The sequence below is a fragment of the Ceratotherium simum genome, chromosome 9 (genome assembly GCF_057802395.1).
Source record: "Ceratotherium simum simum isolate JZ-2026a chromosome 9, ASM5780239v1, whole genome shotgun sequence".
In the NCBI taxonomy this organism is placed as follows: domain Eukaryota; kingdom Metazoa; phylum Chordata; class Mammalia; order Perissodactyla; family Rhinocerotidae; genus Ceratotherium; species Ceratotherium simum.
The window spans coordinates 57,388,855-57,413,111 of NC_141908.1; the positions used below are offsets into that span (position 1 = coordinate 57,388,855).

The 24,257-nt window shown below is 38.0% G+C and overlaps 1 protein-coding gene across 1 annotated transcript in view; it reads right to left on the reverse strand.

Moving 5' to 3' along the window:
• Positions 1-24,257, reverse strand: part of TTN (titin) — a 271,430-nt gene that overhangs the window by 68,467 nt on the left and 178,706 nt on the right. Inside the window, exons 200-244 of the mRNA XM_087435440.1 lie at positions 23,921-24,187; positions 22,854-23,123; positions 22,463-22,765; positions 22,065-22,367; positions 21,597-21,784; positions 21,392-21,506; positions 21,001-21,285; positions 20,761-20,912; positions 19,919-20,066; positions 19,602-19,779; positions 19,164-19,285; positions 18,783-19,070; positions 18,376-18,672; positions 18,071-18,257; positions 17,494-17,609; positions 17,100-17,399; positions 16,604-16,903; positions 16,405-16,510; positions 16,105-16,301; positions 15,716-16,021; positions 15,340-15,618; positions 14,441-14,740; positions 14,034-14,336; positions 13,558-13,920; positions 12,942-13,244; positions 12,513-12,812; positions 11,736-12,032; positions 11,350-11,634; positions 10,945-11,238; positions 9,307-9,606; positions 8,878-9,186; positions 8,599-8,789; positions 7,762-8,191; positions 6,124-6,432; positions 5,842-5,990; positions 5,723-5,755; positions 5,502-5,631; positions 5,113-5,412; positions 4,702-5,019; positions 3,407-3,703; positions 2,997-3,296; positions 2,595-2,909; positions 2,357-2,505; positions 1,746-1,896; positions 1,375-1,656 (exon numbers count right to left, since the gene is read on the reverse strand). Of these exons, the coding sequence (XP_087291566.1) occupies positions 1,375-1,656; positions 1,746-1,896; positions 2,357-2,505; positions 2,595-2,909; positions 2,997-3,296; positions 3,407-3,703; positions 4,702-5,019; positions 5,113-5,412; positions 5,502-5,631; positions 5,723-5,755; positions 5,842-5,990; positions 6,124-6,432; positions 7,762-8,191; positions 8,599-8,789; positions 8,878-9,186; positions 9,307-9,606; positions 10,945-11,238; positions 11,350-11,634; positions 11,736-12,032; positions 12,513-12,812; positions 12,942-13,244; positions 13,558-13,920; positions 14,034-14,336; positions 14,441-14,740; positions 15,340-15,618; positions 15,716-16,021; positions 16,105-16,301; positions 16,405-16,510; positions 16,604-16,903; positions 17,100-17,399; positions 17,494-17,609; positions 18,071-18,257; positions 18,376-18,672; positions 18,783-19,070; positions 19,164-19,285; positions 19,602-19,779; positions 19,919-20,066; positions 20,761-20,912; positions 21,001-21,285; positions 21,392-21,506; positions 21,597-21,784; positions 22,065-22,367; positions 22,463-22,765; positions 22,854-23,123; positions 23,921-24,187 (11,115 nt within the window). The remainder of the gene's footprint in view (positions 1-1,374; positions 1,657-1,745; positions 1,897-2,356; positions 2,506-2,594; positions 2,910-2,996; positions 3,297-3,406; positions 3,704-4,701; positions 5,020-5,112; positions 5,413-5,501; positions 5,632-5,722; positions 5,756-5,841; positions 5,991-6,123; positions 6,433-7,761; positions 8,192-8,598; positions 8,790-8,877; positions 9,187-9,306; positions 9,607-10,944; positions 11,239-11,349; positions 11,635-11,735; positions 12,033-12,512; positions 12,813-12,941; positions 13,245-13,557; positions 13,921-14,033; positions 14,337-14,440; positions 14,741-15,339; positions 15,619-15,715; positions 16,022-16,104; positions 16,302-16,404; positions 16,511-16,603; positions 16,904-17,099; positions 17,400-17,493; positions 17,610-18,070; positions 18,258-18,375; positions 18,673-18,782; positions 19,071-19,163; positions 19,286-19,601; positions 19,780-19,918; positions 20,067-20,760; positions 20,913-21,000; positions 21,286-21,391; positions 21,507-21,596; positions 21,785-22,064; positions 22,368-22,462; positions 22,766-22,853; positions 23,124-23,920; positions 24,188-24,257) is intronic.

A 24,257-nucleotide genomic window follows, 5' to 3' on the forward strand; every position in this document is an offset into this window, starting at 1 on the left:
AAGTAGGTTTGCAACAGTTACTGGTTGCCACTGTTTTAGTAGAAGCTGAAGGAACAGTAACTTCTTTTTAGTAATTTGATAGTCAGATAGGAGGGATCAAGGGAGATAGGGAGGGATCAGCTAGGAGTCAGATACAGAGGAGAACACACAGAGGCAGACAGCAGAGGGATGAGGAGCGGCATGGCCACTTGTTGCGCCCAGTTTACTCTCCAGAGGGGAAAGGGGGAGTTTTTTCTGGGTGACCAGTGAATCAAGGAGCAGCACAGGAGGCCCCAAATCTCAGAATGACTTTTTGGAAGGTTGGAATTTAACCTGGATGTGCACCTGTTCTCAAATTAAAGTAATAGCCATTGAGCAAAAGGGTATTTAGAAGCTTAAAACTAAATGGGGCCGGCCCTGTGGCTTAGCGGTTAAGTGCGCGTGCTCCGCTGCTGGCGGCCCGGGTTCGGATCCCGGGCGCGCACCGACACACCGCTTCTCGGGCCATACTGAGGCCGAGTCCCACATACAGCAACTAGAAGGATGTGCAACTACGACATACAACTATCTACTGGGGCTTTGGGGAAAAAGAAAGAAAGAAAGAAAATTATATTAAAAAAAAAAAAAAAGAAGCTTAAAACTAACCTAAAAGCTTGTAGGACTATTGCTCAATGAGATCTTTTTCCTTACACCATTTTCATTAATGAAAACATAACATGTTTTCATAACATCAATTAGGTTCAATAGACAACTGGTTATTTTCACATAAAAACTGGCTGTCGGGAGTATGGTTGTGCCTAGAGACATGCTGAGAGAGAGATCTGAGTGGGAGGGCTTCACTTTCTGAGCAAATCACTGGAATAAAGCAGCCAGTGAGAGGCATGAAAAAGCCATGTACAGTTCAACTCTATGTTCAGTGACTAGAAATGCAATATTGATAACCAAATACAATACCTCAATTAGAATACTGAAAACCTTCAAAGAGATTTCTGTATTATTATGATAATTAGCAAATGAAGATAACAGTTCCTTGATGTGAAAATGATCAACCTTATCAAATTGTTAAACATTCATGTACATTTGCAGGAAAGTTGCTTTTATGAAAACTACATAATACCACAGTAAATGCTTATGGTGACATATTATATAAAAAGGCAACATACAAAACTTAATGGATAGTAGGCGTGCAACCATATGAAATATGGGGTGTGTATGTATAGGATAAAAAAGCAAGGAGGAAATTTAGAAAAAATGCTAGTAGTGGTCAATGGGATTGTCAGTGATTTTTCTTATTTTCCAAAATACTTGTAACATAGTTTTATTATAACAGCTTTGTTGTAGATGAAATAAAAATGTTATTTTTAGAAGTTGCATGGACAAATTGAAAGTATTTACCTAATACATCAACGATAATTGTCTTCTTTCTTTCTCCTGCAGCATTTTTGGCAAGAAGAGAATAGACCCCTTGGTGGCTCCTCTGGCAATTCTTGATGACCATGGATGAGCTAATGGCTGTGGTCTCAATGGTGGCTTCCTGAGGTAATGCTCTTTCATTCATGTTCCAGGTGATGGTTGGAGAAGGCTTTCCAGAAACATAGGCGATGATTCGGATTACTCCTCCAGCATGGACTACAATTCTGTCTCTGACGCTGGCATCTAGCTGAATGTCAGGTAACACTGGAAAATGACGGAAAATTACAAACATGATTTTCATTTCCAATCCAAAACATAAATATCGATAAAATCAGAGAAGTATTAATAATTACCAGTTCTATCCTTCATTTCAATGGCATCTGTAACTTCTCCAGGTTCTCCAATGCCAGCAATGTTGACTGCTCTAACTCTAAATTTGTAGAATGCTCCTTCTTTTAATCCTGTCACAACAAGTTTTGTTCCTCTCACTTCTTTATCTTTAGCCTAGGGAAAAATCACAAGCATTTTATAATTAGTACAGTTCTTTGTAGCTTCTTGTTCTAATAGCTTTCTAAAGCATAACCAACAGCATATTTAACTACTCTCTTTGGGAAAACTGTTGCCAGTTTAGGTTTTAGGGATCAGATATTACAGATTAACATTGGATGGAATGTTTCGCCAGGAATTATGTTTTAAAATCATTGTCAAATGATTGAAAAAACCTGTACTGTTCATTTATTCCACTTTTTCAGGATTTATAGCCAAAAGATCAGTTAACAACAACATGACTTAACTTTTGAGTAGATATTTGGCATTATAGATGTTTGGACTGTCAGTTATAATTATGTTATTTTTCTGATTTATTAATCCAAAAAAATACAGATAGAAGTTAATGGATTTGAGAATAACTACTACATTTTTAGTTGATCCATAGTCTATTTCCATAATGCCAAGTGTCAGCTACCTTTTCCCATTCTTCCTTTCCTTCTTCTTTATATTCAACGATGTATCCAGTTACTTTGGATCCACCGTCTTTTAGTGGAGGAGACCACTCCAGATCCGCAGTTGATTTAGTCCAATCTGTGACTTGGGGAAATGGAGGACCAGGAGGGGCTGGAAAGAACCAGTACACATTAGTATTCTTGACTTTTCCATGGCACTTTTGGGAAAAAAAAATAAAAGGGAATGGTTTCAAGGCTTACCAATTGGGTCTCTGGCAGTCACTGGGTCTGATGGCAGACTTGGTGGACCCACACCAGCAGCATTGATTGCGTATACCCGGAACTGATAATCAGAACCTTCAATAAGACCAGTCACTTTATAAGAAACACCCAAAGTCATGGGTTTGATAGGATCTCGGTTAACTCTCTTCCATCTCTTTGAAGTGGTGTCTTTCATTTCTAGCCAGTATCCTGTCACAGGAGAGCCTCCATCATATTCTGGCTCTTCCCAGTTGACAGTCATGGAGTTACGAGTCACACTGCTAACTGTTGGTTTATCTGGTGCTCCAGGGACAGCTGTGAAAAAAAAATCACAGTGATTTATAAGAAATTATGGAAAACACAAATAAGAATGACTTTGTATGTGAAACATGTCCTACTTACAGAAGAGGTTTCTTGCTGTTTCAGGTTCACTGTCAAGAGGCTCCCCAATGCCATATTTATTCTGGGCCATGATTCGGAATATATATTCATGGCCTTCTAGCAATTTGGGAACTGTGCACATGCACTCTTTAGGTTCACTGGTGACATGCACCCAGGTCTTCCTGTTAGGTTCTCTTTTCTCAATTACATAGTTTGTAATCTTAGACCCACCGTCATCCTTAGGTGGGAGCCAAGATATTGTCATTTGATCTGCTGAAACCGATTCAAACTTTATGGGTCCCACTGGAGGGCCAGGACGACCTAAAATGGTTTAAAAAAGGAAAACTTTATTAGTTGAATGATTTTAAAGCCAAATATTTTATTTATGAATAGAAAAACATGTCATTTTAATAAAACCATGCAATCTTTACCAAGGACATTCAGTCTCATCTCCTTTGATGCTGTTCCCAGGTTATTCACGGCTGTGATGGTATATAAGCCAGTGTCACTCCTGCGAGACTGTGGAATAGCTAAGGTACAAGTATCATCCACCACCAGTTTGTTGACATGGGTGTCATAGACAACGGGTTCTTTGTTATCAGGCTTCTTTGGAGGAGCTTTAAACCAGGTTAGTGTCGGGAATGGCACACCTTTGATTTTGGCCACAATGTTAACATCAGTTCCTTGTTCAACCTCCATGAATTCTTTTAGATCAATTGATGGAGGGCCTATATTATTAAATAAAAAAGTTATTATTAGGAACACAAAGCACTGAAGGATAGAAAGAAGATTTCACTGTGACTATAAAGCTATTTGGATTTATTATAGGCAGGCTTTGTAGTTCAGCCCAATATAAAGGGTCTTCAACATTATTATATCAATTTGGGGAGCAGGTACATGTGGTCATCATCCTTTGTTGGATCTACATATGGCTATGTATCAGCTCTTGCCTCTCTCTTACCTGGCATCATTATGCTTGGTCAGATAATCTGACCAAAGGGCAGAGAGAAATGAAGATTGTAGTAGTTTAGGTTGGGGAGTTCTGTCATGATATTACCTTTAATATTTATGCAGAATTATGAGGGGACCCACTATATTCATTCTGAGATGAATTCCCCTTTTAAGAAATATAACTGCTAGTAGAGGCAAAGCAGTTTTCCATTTTCCATAAATTTAGTAGAAGAATATGCAAAGGGGGTAGTGACTGTAGCCGTCCTAAATTTAGAAGAGAGAACTAGACAATACACAGCAGTAGTGATGGTAACAATAATTAGAGGGAGAATTATTACCATATTTGGGTTATATTTTATCGACTAAAACATATCTTTTTCTCAAATAGAGGAAAAGAAACTTGATGGTGAAGATAAATGGGTCTCAGCAGTTGCTGAGCAGATAACTGGTTATCTTTACCTTTTGCTCCTTTTGAGGAGCATGCAGAAGAATTGCTTTAACTTCTGATAAGTAAAACAGCCTGCCGTGGAGAAAATTATAATAAGGAAATTCCAAACATGGTCTCCTTTAAATAAGGGAAAGGTAATATATAAGGAAATAAGATAATTCTGTGGAAGTTGAGGGAATGAGTGATTGACTAATGTGCCCACGTCCACACTCAACCCATGGTAGCTTCCTGATGTGTAGATATATCTATCTTCATTTTAGACTACTATTAAATATCTAGGAAGGCAGTCATAAAGAGAACATTCTCTGTTAATATAACGGTACTTACATGTCTGGTCTTTGACAATCACAGGGCCAACAGTTTCTGAAGGTTTGCTGACTCCTGCAGCATTGACAGCTTTGACTCTGAATTCATATTCCCCACCCTCTACGAGGTCTTCAACGGTAAATTGCAGGTCTTCCACATCACGCTTATTGCACTGTTTCCATGCTTCTTTCTTTGTCCCAGTAGGGTCCCATGCAAGGCATTCAACAATGTAGTGAGTGACAGGGGAGCCCCCATCATTCTTTGGGGGTTTCCATGACAGGTGTACCGTATTCTTCGTTATAAGGCCAATCTTGAGTTTAATAGGGGGATCAGGAGGATCTTTAAAAATAGTTAAAAGAAGTATTAAGCATTATTTATAACAATATATTTCAAGTTTGAGAAGCTATTTTAATCTTAGATTTTAAAACTTACATATTGGATCTCTGGCAGTGGTCCTCTGAATGGTTTCCACAGGTGCACCAATACCAAAACGGTTTTCTGCACGCACGCGGAAGAAATATTGCTGTTCAGAGATGAGATCAGGAACTACAAATGTGGTGCTTCCACAGTTTGGATTGACTTTAGTCCAGGCTTTTCCATCAATAGTCTTCTTCTCAATAACATAGCCTTTGATTCTGTCTCCTCCATCATCATCTGGCATCTTCCATGAAAGTCTGCAACTACCCCTTGTGATGTCACTGACTTTCAGATCTTTGGGTGGACCTGGTACATCTGTTGGATGCAAATCACAATATAAACAAGGTTACTTTGTTTAAAAGAATTTGTTCTTATTTCATAGTAACTTCTAAAATCTTTCTTACCCATGACTTTAACTCTGCAATTTGCAGTCTTTTGTCCTGCTTTATTCTTGGCTGTGATGCTGTATTTGCCTGAATGAGATCGTTTACACTCCGGAATAATAATTACTGATGAGTTTTCAGCAGTCTCCAGCTGTATAAAGAAAATAGTAGTCATACATTGAATGAAATAATAGCAGAATTGAAGTCAACCATATTCTGAATTACTTCAATTTTTTTTTTACCTGTGCATCTTCAGGTATGTCATGAACTCCATCCTATTAGAAAAGAAGATAGTCAGTTGTAGTGTAAATATTCCTTAGAGTGATTCAATGGGAGACACAGAGAATTATAATTTTCTTACCTTTATTGCCTTCTTTGCCTTCCCATCAAATTCCCAAGAGGATTTTGGTGTTGGGCGTCCCTTGATGACAGCAGGAATCCTAATCTGTGAGCCAGCTTTACAAATCAGACAGTCTTGTGCTCCAATGTCAATGAAAACTTCTGGTACCTCTGTAATACCATGAATAATACAACCGGGTTTAGCTCACCTTTTTCAAAGAAGTAATTGACATATCTTCAGTAAATTAATCAATTTCATAATGAGATCAGAAGATGAATACATAAATGGAATAAGGACTAGTACCTAGAATATCAGTGGCAGGGATCTCCCCAGTTGTATCACTTGGTTCAGATTCACCAGCTTCATTGACAGCTTTCACTCTGAATCTATACTTCCTGAGTTCTTTCAAATTCGGCACCACACATTCACAGGTAGTTAGAAGTTTGTCTGGTTCATTTACTTTTTTCCAGTCAGTAGTACCTTCCTCTTGCATTTCTACAATGTATCCTTTGATTGGACTGCCACCATCTTTGGCTGGAGGTTTCCATGCTAATGAGATGCTTGACTTTGTTTTATCTTTGACCTCTGGGCAAGAAGGTGGCCCAGGTGGATCTAATAAGAAAAAATTACATATATCAAATTTTGAAGCTGATGGAATGCTAGATTTATATAAGATTTTATATTTATAAGAATATTTTACTATACATGATTTTATTTTAATCTATTAAAATATTAAAATAGAAATGCCAAAAGAATAAATTACCTTCCAGAGAAGAGAATCATAAGAAATAATCTATTTTCATTTAGCATTAATGCAAAAAAAAGCAAACAACTAACTGGGATTAGAAAGATTACTCGCTATCTCTAGACAGATCTGTATTCTATTTACACATGATTGGTAAAAAGCTATTTTACTTTTGAGATCCTTTTGAAGACATTTTGCGATCTTTTCTACTAAAAACTTAATTTAATTTACCATGAAATGAAAATTAAAACATAATTTCATCATTAACTGGTATACCTTTGAACACAAACTAATCTTAATATCCTTTAGGGACAGGGTCAATGTCTACAATAATCAGATAACAGCCCTTTACAATTCTCACAGTGCTTTAAAATTGCAGAAATTCTTTTACTCTATTTGTCTTCTTAACCGTATCTCTTCCCTCTCCACTGCCTAGCACAGTTCCTTGCACACAGCACATGTTCAATACTAGCTTGTTGAATGAAGGAATAATGACTTCATTTTATACATATGCTCCATATAGAATGTAGAGTATTTTAACTCTTCTTTTAAACAAATAGCTGAATTTTTTTCTTACTGAGAATCTAATCAGATATATTATAAAGCAAATGGAATTAACATTAAGGCCACGGTATTTTAAATTTTGAACTGATCTGCTCATAGATCTTTCAGAAGAATTTTTTTCCTTTGATTTGACCTCACAGACTGTGCTTGACAATCTTATATCTTTGTTCAATAAATATTATTGAAAAGTTAACATTTTGCTGTTTGTTGAACTTCTACTGGAGGGTCTGACTGTTTAGTGAGAGAGATCATTTCCACACTATCTAATGAGATAGAGGTTTATTTAAGATATGGGAGCAGAGAGGAGCTTATAGCCCAGGGTCTTTATTACTGTGATTCCTCATAAAATACTAGGTTTAACCCAAGAGTTTAAAAACTATATGATTTTATGTATGTGTGTATATATATGTGTGTGTGTATGTGTATACACATATATGGAATCACCTGCATAGTATGTATATAAAAACATAAACACGCATACATATATACTTCTGATTGTCTATCTAAGTACAAAAATTTTTACTTTAATAAATAAAATAATTTGGCATAGAAAAATACAAGAAATTTAAGAGCAGAATTATCCATTTAGTGGCTTTACCCTTTATAAATTCCAGCAATGGAAGCATACTTACATATGGGATCTCTTGCAACAGCTGGATCTGATGGTTCACTGGGAGGGCCAACTCCTGCAGCATTTATTGCCATTGCTCTGAACTGGTATTTAACACCTTCAATCAAACGAGGAACATTAAATTCCACGCCTTTCGTTCCCACTTTGGTTATCGGTGCTCGGCTAACACGTGACCAGTAGGCACCTCCCTCTTCTCTCTTCTCCAGCCAGTAGCCAGTAATTGGAGAGCCGCCATTGTCCAAAGGAGGAGTCCAGCTCACTAGCATTGAACCTTTGGTGTGCTCCAAGACTTTTGGTTTTCCCGGAGGTCCAGGAGTGCGATAAGGATCTTGAATGACCACTTTATCTGATTTGCAGTCATCACTGATTCCATATTTATTCACTGCCCTAACTCGGAACTCATATTGACCGTTGGGGATAAGTTTCCAGATCTAGAAATCAGATGAATAGTAATTTCTTAAAAACAATATACTTATGTTGATTTTCACTATTTTAAAATTCAAGTTATTTTGGTAGGGAAGACTAAAAAATGAAATAAATCTATAAGCTCAAATAAATACATAGTTTTAAAATATATAGACTGAAACATGGAGAAAGCCTTTTAAAATGAAAAATGTAAATTTATTGTACCTAACAGTGGATCTCTCAAGTAAAAGAGAATCTGCATATCCAGTAGTATTTCTTAAGTGACCTTATGTGCATCATGCTAAAAACTACAATAAAGCTTTTTGTATGTGATTTTGAGTTTACCCATTAAATTCCAAGGTTTTGCTAGAATAGTGTCAATTCAGAGTCATGTCCTTTTAATGTGTATAAGAAAATATTTAGAAGAGTTTACCCCATATCTCTTCTCTACAGCAGTGTTGGTGACTTCCTCCCATTCACTTTTCTTCCTACTTGCATCGCGTTTGTCAATGACATAATGGGTGATTTCACTGCCACCATTGTCTAGAGGGGCATCCCATGTCAAGTAGCAAGATTCAGCTTTAATGTCAGTAACAGCAAGATTTCTTGGTGGGGATGGACGATCTGAAAAGGAACCAACAGAGGAGATTGAGAAGGCAATTCTTAAACAGATATTAGATTTCGTTTTGATGTAAGAAAGCATGTCACTTACCGTATACTTCAACATGAACATTTCGGAACACCGAGCCAAGGCGATTGGAAGCAGTAACTGTGTAAGTGCCTTTGTCTGCCCGGACTGCTTTGGGAATGCTAAGCTCAGTCTTTGCCTCACTTCGAGATACTTCTTCCTTGGTTATCTTAAGTGCATCAGTGGGTTTTTCAATCACAGTTTCATTCTTGGACCACTCAATCTTAGGCATTGGAAGGCCTGTCACATCTGCAGGGATGTTAACAGGCTCTCCCGCCTTAACTTTGATAGTGTCTCCTCGAACAGCCAGGCGCAACTTAATAGTTGGAGGCACTGCAAAGAGAAGGGAAAGAGAAAAAAAATAGCAAAGTCATAAGGATGTTTGCTCAACCTATGAGATAAAGGCAGCACTGTAAAGTACATTAAAATTATTATTATGTTCAGATTCCACACCTTCATCATCTTGTATGACCACATTAAGAGGCAAGGATGGTTCACTTTCTCCAATTTCATTGACGGCTTTGACACGGAACTCATACATTTGGTGTTCATCAAGGTTTTCAACCAGAAAAGATGTGGTTGGGCAGAGTCGCGTGTTAACTCTTTCAAAGTCAGGTTTATCGTGACGCCGTTTTTCAATGATGTAGCCTTGGATGGGGCTGCCACCATTACTACGTGGCTCTTTCCAGTCAAGGGTGATAGTGGACTTCGTCCTTTCTGTATATGTGAGCCTCTCAGGAGACGTTGGAGGACCTTTAACAAGAGGCAAGTTGAAAGGACAAGCATGAAATAAATATTCATATAAGAAATAATATTTCACTTCAAATTAATTATGTGAAAACTAAGTTTCTGTTTGGATAACCTCACATCCTTCTTTAAAATCTTTCTCAAAACATCTCCATTACCAGAATTATAGGCATTCATATAGGCAGAATTTTTCTTAGTAAACTTTGCAGTCAAGATTATTGATTAAAAATAAATCAAGGGGAATGCATGCTTTTTTTTTTATATTTAACATTTCAGATATTTTACATGTCACTGGGAAAGTTTACAATCCTAATGAACTAGGAGAGCAGGTCTGTGAAGTTTTGCTTTGGATGAGCAGCTGAGAGCAAAGTGTGTCCTCTTGTATTAACAGACAGTGGATATGTCTACTGAACACACTTTGAACCATGTTGCCTCAAGTGTGGGTTTAAAATGGGGTGGAAAGAGAATTTATGTAGTGCTGCTAGTTTTGTGTCCTGAGGAACAAAACGGAACCAATACGCCTTGCATGGTGAAACTAGACCCAATCCACTGTTGTTGACTATTATTGCAACCAGAAGCAGAGCTTTTCAGTGGAAGCCCAGCTCTGTTCTGATACCTCTGGTACAACTTGTGCTCTAGTGGACATTCTGAAATGAGCTATTATAGTGAGGATGAAATTTCGTTTTTTTTTTGGCGGGGCAGTGGTGGTTGTGGAGGAATAACTCCTCTGTCTCTTGGGGAATGGGTCATCCTCAAAGACTTTGCTTTCTTGGATAGGAAGTCAGTGTGCATTACCAAGTGTGTGCAATTTTAGGGTTTCATATTTGTTCATATGGGTCAGGGAGATTTCCTTTGGTTGGTCTTCTATTCTTTGGTGGCTTTTTTTGGTTTGGGGCCTCCACATCCTTCCAGTGTGGGGACTACTTGAGGGCTAAAGAAAGACTAAGGCACTTAAGCTAAGGCAGTTATCTGCTCTGTAATCTTTCAAAAACAATGAACTCTCTTTAACTACTAGACTATTAAATTAATTACTCCAGTGTATTCTATTGCAAAGATGCAATATTTCTAAACTATTTTTAGGTTATTGCTAAGTTCTAATAGATCCAGGTTTTTCAGTACACAAAACCATGCATAGTTTTGCAAAATTACAGTGAGCCAAAAATTACATTGAAATTATAACAAATATGGTATTCTTAAAGTTGCTGGTAGTTATTTGATTTACCTTTCTTATTACTCTCTAGCTATAGGTCTTGAGACCTTATTTATATGGCTCAATAAATAAATGACATAACTAGAAGCAAACAGGATTTACTTTATAAACACAATGAAAACCTTCTTTTTTACCTAGTGGATCAACTGCAAGAATTGGTCCTATTTCAACAGGAGGGCCACAGCCAAACTTGTTCTTGGCAATCACACGGAACATATATTCTTGTCCCTCAAGGAGACCTGTAATGTCACATTTGGATCTCTCAGTCTCTATTGGTTGTCTCCAAGTATGCATCTTAGCATCTTTTCTTTCAATAATGAAGCCTGTGATTTCACTTCCTCCATCATCTTCTGGATCAGACCAGTTAAGCAGACACATCTTTCTGTTTGTTACAACAGGTTTTAAGTCAAGAACTGGACCAGGGACATCTAAAAAGTAAAACAACAACAACAACAAAATCAATGCAATAAGATAGTATCTTATCTTAGAAAACAGGAACATATAGAAAATCCTGTGAAAATCCATGTAACATTCCTTACCAAAAACTTCTACCCTGGCTGCTGCAAATTTGGAACCACAGCTATTGGTAGCTGTAATCACGTATCTGCCATGATCTTTTCTCAATGCATTCTTGATAATTAGTTCAGATTTGGTTCCAACATTCTCTATTTCAACACGGTCTTTATCCAGCTCCCCTTCTTCTATGGTCCATACTCTTGTAGGCACCGGACGACCAGTTACCACAGCTGGAATTCTAAGAGTCTTCCCAGCCATTATTTGTATTCCAGCCTTGACAGAAACATCTAGTTCCACAGTTGGGGGCTCTGTTGAAAGAGAACAATCATACATTAGTCCAAGAAAGATGTAAAAAAATGATCCCATATGGGAAAATATCCATTATCTTATTCATATAACTTTTAAGTACCTTTTGGTTCAGCCACAGTAACAGGTTCTGTTTCTCCAGGTGGTCCTTCACCTGCAGCATTGACGGCACTCACTCGAAGTTTGTAATCAGCACCCTCTCGGATTTCTTTGACAGTGTACTGACGGGGCTTGATCATCTTCTCTGTGCAGCGTGACCATTCATTTGTGCCAACCAGCTGCTTATCGACAAAGTAGCCAACAATTTCCCCACCTCCATTGAACGCTGGGGGTTCCCATTCTAGTTCAATAGTTGTAGAGCTTGTGTCAGTAACTCTTGGGATAGGTGGCCCAGGTGGAGCTAGGATGAATGCAGACACACAAATCAAAACTCACTGATGGTTTTAAAATGCACATAGCTTACTCTATCCCACTTTCTTCTTTTTTCCCCACAATGCATTGCATGTAATATGGGTAAGTACTGTTTTGTGAAACTTTTAAATTTTATATACAGATGCTTAAAATTTTATATTGCAATCTCAGTATATGTGTCTGTAGTCATCGCTAGTGTTTGTTTGAGTTTTTTCAGCTCTATTTAGATATACTGACATAGAACATACGTAAGTTTAAGGTGTACAACACGATGATTTGATACATGTATATATTGTAAAATGATTACCACAATAATGTTAGTTAACACCTCCATCCCCTCACATAATTACCATTTTTTTGGTAGTGATAACATTTAAGATCTACTCTCTTAACTTTCAAGTATATAATACAGTACTGTTAATTATAGTCATCATGATATACCCCACTTTCTTCGTAAGGAATTACTTACAGATTGGATCACGTGCTGTTTTGGGATCTGAAGGGGGACTGAACTTTCCAGGTCCAGCTGCATTTTCGGCGCACACTCTGAAGACATAGGTGAGTCCTTCTAACAGGCCTTCTACATTGGTCTTCAAAGCATTCAGAAGGTTTCTGTTGACACGAGACCAATGTGTACTATTAACCTCACGTTTTTCAAGCCAGTAACCCAAGATGGGGCTTCCATTATCTTTTGGTTCATTCCATTTCACTAGCATACTGTTGCTGGTAACATCTTCCACAATGGGCTTATCAGGTGCATCAGGTGGTTCTGATAAAAAAGATAGTATAGTTGAATTAATTCTCTAGTATGACAAAAATTCAAGTTTACTTGCTGTGATATTGTATATACTAATGCTTATGATAAAAAGGCAAAATTTAGATGCTAAAAGAACCTCACCGAATGGATCTTTAGCTATAAGTGGCTTTGAAACACATGGTGGTCCAGGCCCAAACCTATTTTCAGCTCTTACACGGAAGAGGTACTCTTTTCCTTCAATCAACTTTGTCACTGGATATTTGCAATGTCTAAGTGTTGAAGTGACAACAATCCATTCTGAGTCAGGTTTTGTCTTGTCTTTCTTTTCCAAAGTGTAGTTTATAATTTCACTGCCACCATCATCAAGGGGTGGTTCCCATTTACAGAGGACTGAGTTCTTTCTAATATCTTCAAATACAAAGTTGATTGGTGGTCCTGGTGTATCTAATATTTAAAAAGACAGCAGTGATTAAAAATTTGTGTAGAAATGGTTGCAATGGAAAATGTAAATGTTAGTATGCTCTTTTGACATAAACTTCTGTTTTACCTACATCTGTCTATCTTTGTATCACATTAGCTAATGAATAACAAGGTCGGTTAATTTCTTTTACATGGCCAGGAAAAAAAATGAGACTGAAGATATCTTAATGAAGCTATTTTACATTTCTTTTAACTCCCCCCAAAACTTTATTTTTGTGTTTTACTAAAACTCTTATATGGACTTTCTTCCATTGGGAAGTGTAGTTTATCTACTTACCTAGCACACTGACAGTACAAGGAGCTTTTGCAATACCATGGTCGTTTTCAACTTTGATCATATACTGGCCATGATCAGGTCGAATTGAATCTCGGACGCGTAGCTGAGATTCTCCTTTTTTACTATTGTCGATACTCAAACGTTCCGTCAGAGACAGGACAAATGGTTCTTCTTCTTGAACTTCACCCCTCTTCCTCCTAACCATGGGTGCGACTCGCTTCTTAATTTCCTCTGGTGTAATAACATTTTCATCCTTTATCCATGTAATAGTTGGGTAAGGTGACCCAGAAATAGTTGCATCAAGTGCTATTTCATCACCTCGTCTCACTTCTAGGCTTGTTCTCAGAATGACTTTTGGGGCATCTGTAATGATTAAAAATAATAATTATTTTCAATTCTGATTAAAATACCTGACAAAACATTATTCTTATTTATTTTACAGTGGGAAAATGGCAACCCCACTACACAAAACTTACCAATAGGATCTACAGCTTTGGTTGGAGGAGTGGCCCGAGAAGGTTCACTAACACCGGCAGCATTTTCTGCTCGCACACGGAATTGGTATTCCTTTCCCTCTTCGAGTCCTTTTGCTGTATAGGTCAGGACTGGTACCAGGTGTTCATTACATCTCTTCCATCTCTCTTCACCCTTAGCAATCTTCTCTATGATGTAACCCATTATCTTGCTCCCTCCATCATACAAAGGTGGCTTCCATGTAATAGTCATTGCCTCAGCTGTAGGATTATGAACCTCAACATCTACAGGTGGATCAGGGGGCTCTGAAGAACAAGAGAAAAACTGTTAATATAGGGAAACTTATCTCCTTAAAATAAAAAAATTGCATATTAATTCCTAGCGATATCACATCCACTCCCAAACTTACGCTTTGGATCTTCAGCAATGACTGGATTTTTCAGTTCAATATATTCGCCTCCACCAATCTTGTTGACAGCTTTAACACGGAAGAAGTATTCACCATTTGGTATGAGATCTTTTACAGTCCAGGACAGTTTGTTCTCACCAGACATGACTGGTATATATGTCCTCCTCCCAGCTTCTCTGCGTTCCAGGACATAATGAAGAATTGGGCTTCCACCATCAAATTCTGGAGGTTCCCAGGTTAATTTACAAGAACTCTTGGTCACGTCACTTGCTTTAATATCTTTGCATGGCCCAGGTAGGCCTATTAGAAATAGAATTGATAGTTATTATTGTAATCTGAAAAGTCAGCATAGTAATAGTATACTCTTTCTCTAAGTGAGACTATTCACATTTTGGGTGGGATAATCTTTGATGTGCTGGAACATCCCTTACACTGCAGGCCATTTAGCATCCCTGGCCCCCAACTACTAAATGTCAGTAGCTCCCCCAACTCTTTGTTCCAAGCAAAAATAGCCCCCAAATTTCCAAACACCATCTGTATCTGTGGGGAGATGGGGCAGAAAATGTTACTACCCCTGGTTGAGAACACCATGGAAAAATGCAAATACAATTAATAAATGAATATTGGTTATTTAGGCATTCTTTGGGTATGCTATATCTTTTATTTGAATTAGCACTTCACATGCAAAGAATTATACAGAAATTAATTAGTCTAATCAGGATATAACTAGCAATGTCATTTCTTTAGAATTGCTTTGCTTCTCACATGGGAAGAAATAATGTGAAAGGACATTTAGTTTACAAATGGCCAACTCATGAAGCCATTTATACTAACACTGCAAAGTTAACTAATTTTCCCAACACATGAAGACGTCTGGTGTTTCATCAAAGAATGATTACCTATGACTTTGACATTGACTGAGGCAGTTGCTGAGCCAAGCTTATTCTCCAGTGTAATGGTGTAAACTCCAGCATCTGCATGGACACTCTTGGGAACTTCGAGGTGTGCAGAGATGTGATCGCTCTTCATTGTTAATCTATCACTTGCTTTAACTTCTTTGCCGTCTTTATGCCAACTAACGGTTGGAACTGGAACAGCTCTGAAGGGAACAGGAATGCTTAACTTTTCACCTTCAACAACAACAATGTCGTGAGTCTCCAGATCAATTGTTGGCTTGCCTGTAAGATGGAATCCAAAAGAGGGAAAAGAATATGTCAAAATGCAATGCGTGAGTAAAATGTATTTTATTAATGATAAAAGAAACTGTGTACTTACAGTCTGGGTCTTTGGCAACCACATTTTCGGAGATTTCAGATGGCTCACTGACACCAACAGCATTGACAGCTCTCACTCTCAGAACGTACTCCTTGTCAGGAACAACACCTTCTTCAACCTTGAATTTCAAGTCTTTTATTGGACGAGAATTAACTCGCATCCATTTCTCAGTGCCTACTGGACACATTTCAACATGGTATCCTATGATAGGACTTCCACCAGTTTTCTCTGGAGGCTTCCAAGCAATGGCAATGTGCTTTCTCCCAGCATCAGTCACATGCAGGTCTTGGGGAGGTGAAGGAGGACCTGAAAAAAGGGTGAAACATTCACACCCACAATCTCATCATGAAGCTCTAGACAATATCCTTTGTATAATCAGCACTACTTACTTGTTGGATCTTCAATTGACAGGATTTCCGTGGGTTCACTTGGGTGACCAACTCCAGCTTCATTTTCTGCCCGAACCTGAAACTGGACCTCTGTTCCTTCAATGACATCAGTTACTCTGAAGTTACAGTCGGGTCCTGAGGTCTTTCCAGCTTTCACCCAACGGGTACCTAACTTTTCTTTCTTCTCAATGATATATCTATTGAAAAAACAAAGCATTTCATCAGCATTAATCGAAAAAACAAAGTTAAGAATTTTCAGCTGAGTGTAAATTATTCTTAATGAATGAATTAAATTTCTACCGCTGTATTGGTCTTCCACCATCATTTTTAGGTGGTTCCCACTTCAGGTCAACATGTCGTTTTGTCACATCAACCACTGTCAGAGCGTAGGGTGGTCCAGGGGTAGCTGAGAGAAAAATACTCCACGGTTAGAAAAACTAGAGGGAGAAGTGATAATCCACTATAAATTGTGTCACAAAGATTAAACTAGAGAGCATACTAAAGGTGTCTTTGGCCAGGACAGAGTCCTCGATTTCACAGTAGTCACTTTGTCCTATGGCATTTTCTGCAGCAACTCGGAACACATATAAAGAGCCCTCTGTCAGGGGGGTTACTGTGCACTTGGTGTCCTTCACAGTTGTGTCCACTGTTTGCCAGCCCTTTCGCCTCACATCTCTCTTTTCCACGATGTAGTTGGTGATGGGGGACCCTCCATCTTTCTCAGGAACTGTCCACTTTAGGTCTGCTGTATTTTTTGTGATATTAATAACTTCAAGCCAGCGAGGTGGTGATGGAGGATCTGAAGAAGAAAAAAAGAAAAATTCAATTTTTCATTATCCAATGTTCAATCTTCACTAAATTCTCTAGGAGTCACTAGGAAATCATATATCAAGGATGAAATCATCTAGTAATGAGTTTTTCATATTTTCTCTTACTGTAGTTCTCAGGTAGACTTTAGAAGAATTTATATACCCCAAACATCCAGAGTGACTTACATAGCTTCTCCCGGCAAAGCACAGGGTCGCTGGGTTCACTGGGCTCACTTTCCCCGGCCTTGTTCACAGCTCTGATTCGGAATGAGTATTCCTGCCCTTCCCTCAGCCCTGGGAGCAAATGCTGAGTGGTGGGAACCCCTTCAGCCACTCGGACCCAGTCCTCTGTTCCAGTCTTTAGCATTTCAATGACATAAGACTCAATCTTTGCCCCTCCATCGTGTTCTGGCTTTGTCCAATTCAACATTAACGATGTTTTGGCTAAATCTTTCACAGTTGGTTTTCCAGGGGGCCATGGAGGATCTGCAAGCCAATGAAATGAAATCGTTATTTAGGTTTGTCAAAAAGGAGTTAATATAAGCTTCAAAATAACCACAGAAAAATATGTAAATAATACCTATGGGATCCTTTATTAAGATTGGTTCTGTCGATCTACTTGGTTTTCCAGGTCCAGCAAGATTTTCAGCCAACACACGGAATCTGTACTTTTTCTTATTGCTGAGACCTTTCACTCTGAATTAGGAACAAAGAGTTGAATACCCTAAGAAGCAGAAACCTCTCCGTTTATGTTACATAGGAAAAGCTAATTTATTTAAATTGTGAAAAACTGATTTGGAAATTTAACTAAAAATATTTCAATATACATTTAAAATTGCCTCTTAACTGTCATACACTTTAGATTTGGTCAAATGTACCAATCTAATTGTAATGTCTATAATAATGATCATTATCATAATAGAGGACCAAACACTTTGAAACTTCCATAAAATTAATATTTTATAGTAAGAAATTAAGAAATGTGTCCTTGAATGAAATTTATATTATTTTTGAAATTATGTGATAATATAAAATATAAGTTAAAATAATTAAAAATTTTATAGTAATATATAATCTTGTATAATCAAAAGTAATGCTGAAGAATGAAAATTTGTATACACTGCTGTGTTAACATCTTGGTGGAGATTTGGGCATACCTGAACGTTGTGTCCTTTACTGGCATCTTATTGCATCTAACCCATTTATCAGAATCAGGATCTAATCTTTCAACCCAATATCCAGTGATTGGGCTGCCACCATCATCATCTGGCTCAGACCACGTGAGAGTTACTGCATCTTTAGTGATATCAGAAGGTTCTAGGCGAGTTGGAGGTCCAGGTGTATCTATAGACAAGATAATGATATGTGTTATATGTCCTATATATAAATATGACAGCTGAATCCAGGTTTGATACAAGCATCCTTTTTTTTTTTTTTGCCAACTGATTAATGAGAAACTTACCAAACGGATATTTGGCTGTTATTGGAGTGGCCTGAACTGGTTCACCAACACCATACATGTTCTCTGCGGCAACTCTGAAGATGTATTCTTTATTGGGTATTAATTTGGTTGCCTTGAATTTTGTATCCTTGACAGTTGACGAGAGCTTGTGCCACATATCACTGTCAGTCGCTCTTCTCTCCACAATATAGTTTGTGACTTTAGATCCACCATCATCTCGCGGTGGGTTCCACGTTAGAAGACACGACTCGTTGGTCACTTCTGTGATGTCAAAAGCAGCTGGTGGTCCGGGTTTATCTGTGGATGACATTACACACTTAGAAAAAAGTGTATTTTTTTTAATCATGTTTTATTTTAAAAAGTAGCTGAAATGAGTTTGTCCATTTTTAAACAAGAGCCTCCCTTACCTAAGACGTTCACTTCTACCACGGCAGTGGCCCGACCACAGACGTTCACGGCCTCGATGATGTATGTGCCAGTGTCACTTCTCTTACTATCGACAATAGTCACTGTGGATTTTTTAGGAACATTTTCAATGGTGATTCTTTTGTCCTGCCTCAGAAGCATATCGGCTTTCGTCCAAGTTATTTTAGGTTCAGGTTTCCCAGTTACAGTGGCAGGAAGTTCAATCTTGGTTCCTGCTTTTACAGTGAGACCAGCAAGGAGCTTCACGTCGAGGAAAATTTCTGGAGCCTCTGAATTGGAAAAGATTATTTACGATATTAGCAAATTCAAGCAGAATTAAAGTCAGAGGCCTGGTTGATAATACAAAAACCAAAAATAAATACCCTGTGTGTCCACAGCCTGGATTTCATCTGTGGGTTTGCTTGGTTTGCTGGCACCTTGCCTGTTCAAGGCCTTCACGCGGTAGGAATACCACTGGCCTTCGTCAAGGCCTGTCACTTCCATTCTGTCAGAAAACAAAATAGGATATTTTACTATAATGCGTATAATCTATCCCACTGTGTGGTATTCATAAATCTTTCCAAAATTCATACCCCTGCTATAATACTATTTTCTAAATTAATTCTGGATTGCTTCAATATTATAACTAATGAAAACCCTGAGTAGGGGATAAATTCAGGAGCACTTTTTAAAAATCAGACAGGTACACCAGGGAAATTCTCAATGAAAAAACGAATATTTAGATTTTCCAAAATAAAAATTGTCATTTTATCAAGTAAGAGTAAACATTGACTCTTGTGCCAAATAACTAAAAAACCTACTTTGTTTCCGCAACTGGTTCCCCACAGGCAACCCAGCGATCAGAACCACGTGGACATTTTTCAACTATATATCCTTTGATGCGTGAACCACCATCATATTTAGGTGGATCCCATGTTAGGAAGATGCTCTTGGCTGTTCGATCTCTCCATTTAACATTCTCTGGTGGGTCAGGTACCGCTATAACATTTTGAAGAGAAAGACTTAGATAGGCCAACTATGAAATCTCCATATTGCCAACCCATAACTTCAACTCCAGGTCTAAAAACACAAACTGGTAACAAGAGGCCAAGTAAGGAATCATCCAGAATGTACTCACTTGCAGGAGCTGACATATTTACAGGTTCATCAACATATGCAGGTTCTCCAGGGCCACACTTGTTACAAGCACAGACTTTAAATAAATATTCTTTTCCTTGAACAAGATCAGGAACTGTGAATTCTAGGTCAGTCACAGAGTCCATAACCTGGGACACAGAAATACAGTTAATCAGTTGCCCAAGTCAAAAGATTTTTACCATGAGCAGGGATACAAATGGAAGTTGTTTTGAATGCTAAGGATTATTCTTATACTAATTTCATATTAGGGAAAAATTGCAAAGTAAAACCCATAATAACATTTGACCCTTAAAATAAGGTGAAACTGTTTCATAGTTGGTACACATTAAACAGGTGGCAAAATCAATAAGCTGTTGATTCTTTCTACCAGCCTGGTTATTAGAAATAAGGATTTTAAATCTAGGTAAAAAATACTAATGAGTATAAACTGAGGAGAAAAAAAATGGCAGATTAGGCCAACTAAGGTAATCTAGTGGAGTGAGAAGAAGAATGACCACGAGGGAGTTAAGTACTTAGTGTCTTTAAAATGCCTTATAGCTTAATAGGCGCATATTGGGTTCTTGTCAGGTTTCAAGTGAGTAGGCATGTTTTATTTTTTAACAATCCTAGCTGAAAATTTGGTAAGGCTCACAAAATGAGGCAATTATACCAAATCTTGGTTGAACTACCTCAGGAAGCATTAGCATCAATGCATTTAAAAAAGTTTTGGGTACTTTTTTAGCAAGGTAAAGATAAAGACATATCAACTTTGCATAGTACCCCAGCATTCTGGGATCTCCCCCACTCTTTTCTGGAGTTGATGCATTTCTGCTCAAAACTCACTTTAGTCCATGTTTTCCGGTGGACTTCTCGCTTTTCAACAAGATATCCAGTTAATGGACTTCCTCCATCATCATCTGGCGGTTCCCAAGTCAAATGTACCGAGTCCCTGGTTATGTCATCAAATTTCAGTTCTTTGGGTGCACTTGGGCGAGCTGAAAAAATGCAGTCAGAAGTCAATATCATTAATAGCTTGAATTTGTTAATACTGTCAAACCACCTTAGATAAGTTTAGTTCCTTACCAATTACATTGACATTAATTTCCCCAGAAATTGCTTTCACACGATTTTCTAACTTCAGTGTATAAATGCCCTTGTCTGGACGTTCACTTGGAGAAATGACAAGTTCAGCATAGGCAGATAAGGTTTTCATTTTCACACGGTCGTCTGCTTCTAGTACTTTATCCCCAAACGACCAGGTTGCCGTTGGCCTTGGATAGCCTGTACTTGGAACCAGGATCTTGATAGGGTTCGGGACAATAACTTCCAGACCATCTTTAAATGAACTTAAATCCATTGTTGGTTCCACTACCAAGAAGAAAAATTAATGAGTTTCTAGTACTATATTTAAATCCCTGGTACCCCAAAGTAGCTTTGTGCTATTCCCAAATCTAAAAATAAAATATCCATTTACCAAATGCATCATCAGCAGTTAGAGGACCAAGAATTTCAGATGGATCTGAAACACCAGCTTCATTTTCTGCAGATACTCGATATAAATATTTATTTCCTTTTTCTAATCCAGTAACCTAAAATTATAAATCAATATTTGTAAAAAACATATACAGTTAAGTCCATGATCATACACTGAATATTTTTATTAGATGCAAATTCCCTACCTTGTAAGTCAGTTCAGGGACAAGTTTCTTATTGCAACGAATCCACTTGTCTTTTCCTTCTTCACATCGCTCAATTATATAGCCCAATATTGGGCTTCCTCCATCCTTCAGAGGAGGTTCCCATGTGAGCTGAACTGATGACTGAGTCTGATCTGAGGAATTTAGGTTCACAGGAGGACTTGGTCTCTCTGGAATGGAAGAAATGGAAGAAAGAGTTGAAGTATACCATTTCAGTGACAGTTTATTAAGACTGTATATGCTGTAATGATTTCTATCATCCCCATTAAAATATGAAATTTACTGAATTCATTGAATAAAAGTAGGCACAGTCTGGATTTCTACGATTTTGATCAAATTTTCTGATGTTCTACCTTTTCATTAACTTTTATTTAATTTGATTTATTTTAATGTATAGGCCTAATTTCTGGGTTTAATGAAGTAGTTATTTCCTTTTTTTGATGGGCTTACCAACTGGATCAGCAACTTTGACGAAGGGTGTGGCTGCACTTGGTTTTCCAACTCCAATTCGGTTTTGGGCTCTGACCCGGAAACTATACTCCTGTCCTTCCACCACATCAGTAACAGTTGCAGACAGGTCTTCAGCTTTTACTGTCATGGCAGTGTCCCATCTGATAGAAGTCTTGTCTCTTAATTCAATGACGTAGTTTGTGATCTCAGCACCTCCATCATACTCTGGTGGTTCCCACGTCAGTGAGACACCAAATCTATTCACATCCGTGATGGTTACATTCAAAGGAGGACCTGGAACGTCTGGATTTCATCACAGAAGAAAACATGGGCTTTGGGTTATATCAGGGATAAAAGCAAAGATAAGCTAGTTTGCAATTTACTTAAAAACTTCTTACCATATTTACTCCTTGCTTCCACAGGATTGGCAGTTTCTACTGGTTCACCAGTGCCAACTCTGTTTCTTGCACTCACACGGAATAGGTATTCCACTCCTCCTTTTTGTAGTCCAGTGACAGTAAACTCACAACTGTCTGCACGGTCAGTGGCCAGAACCCAGGTCTTTCTCTTGATGTCACGTCTTTCAACAACATAACCTATGATTTTGCTTCCACCATCAGTTAACGGTTCTTCCCAAGCGAGGCTCACTTCACCATCAAATGTTTCTGTCACTTCTAAGTTACGTACCGGTCCAGGGACATCTGAAATTCACATATAAATTTTTTTTAGTGTGTTATCACGCTTTTAGTTGTGCTTTGTCAGTCAAGTCCAAGTGACTCCAGCTCTTACCAATGACTTGTAAATTGATGAATGCTTCTGCTTTTCCATGTTTGTTCTGAAGCACAACTTTATACCTTCCTTTGTCTCCTTTCTTGGCTTCTAAAATTCTGAAAGAAGTTTGTTCAGCTGTAGTATCAACAGTTTTTGAAGACAGAGCTTCATTTTCTTTAAACCACTCAGCTTCTGCTTTGGGGTAAGCATCATAGGGCACCACCATTGTCAGAGGCTGGCCAACATCGACCACAAGATCTTGATCAGCTGTCTTGATTTTAGGTGCAGCTAGTGAGAAAAATAACACGTGAATGCTTTCAAGTTATTTACTGTAGTCTAGTTACACCATAGCTTCTTTACTATGCATTTGTTAGCAAATATTGGTTACGTAACCTTGGAAGTATATCACAGTAACTTTACAGCAGAGAACACTAACTGACTTAGAGTTCTCATAGCTTATTTTGCAAATTATCAGACTCTGGAGAATAGAGGATTGAGGATGATATAAAACCATAAAATTTCCATTCTTTGCCAAAAATAATGACAGAGGATTAAATATAGTGCAAAACATGTTTTTCTTTCTTTCTTTCTTTCTTTTTTTTTTAAAGTGGGCACCTCATACTTCAAGATAAACCAGATAAACTTTTTCTCATGTATAAGAGATACACTAATGGCTTTTTCATAATGACAACCGATAAGGATGTCTTGGAAGCTTGGGTCAGGATGAGAAAAGACCTAGGAGGCCACACAGAGGTTTGGAAAGTAGAAGAGAAATGGGGCTATCTCTAGATCTGGGTTTGCTGGGAAGATTCTAAGGGCGATAGGTTAATTCTAGGAATTAATGAATAGACACCATGTGCCAGGAACTGCTCAAGGTTCTGGCATATAAAGAGGAATGCTATCAATTTCGTCTTACTGAGGACACTTTGTAGTAAAGGAAATTAGAATAGTTAACATGTGGATAGGGCTTAACAGGAATTAAAGGCTTTCACAAGCATTATGTCATTAATTAACTGTGAAATCTGAAACTTACACAGTATCTGTGATATTGTAAGAATATTTGAAAATAAAAGAAAGGGACTTACCTGCCAGTTCAAGCTTAGCTCTGGCTTCTTTATCTTTGGCAATAAATCTGTATTCACCCTGGTCACGGGGCTTAATATCACAAATCTGTAGCCTGTGTATCTTTCCTTCACTCATCATCTGGTGTTTGTCACCCTGGACAATAACCATGTTATTTTTCAGCCACTGGACTTCCACCTTATCTTTGTTGAGTTCAGCCCAAAAGACAACATCAGTACCAGGGGCTTCAAGAATATCTTGGGGAGGCCTGATGATCTCAACAGGGATTTCTGAAAAGAAAATGTGAAATAAATACAAACATGTTTGTATTTGGATTAACAACTTTTAAAAACAGGTACT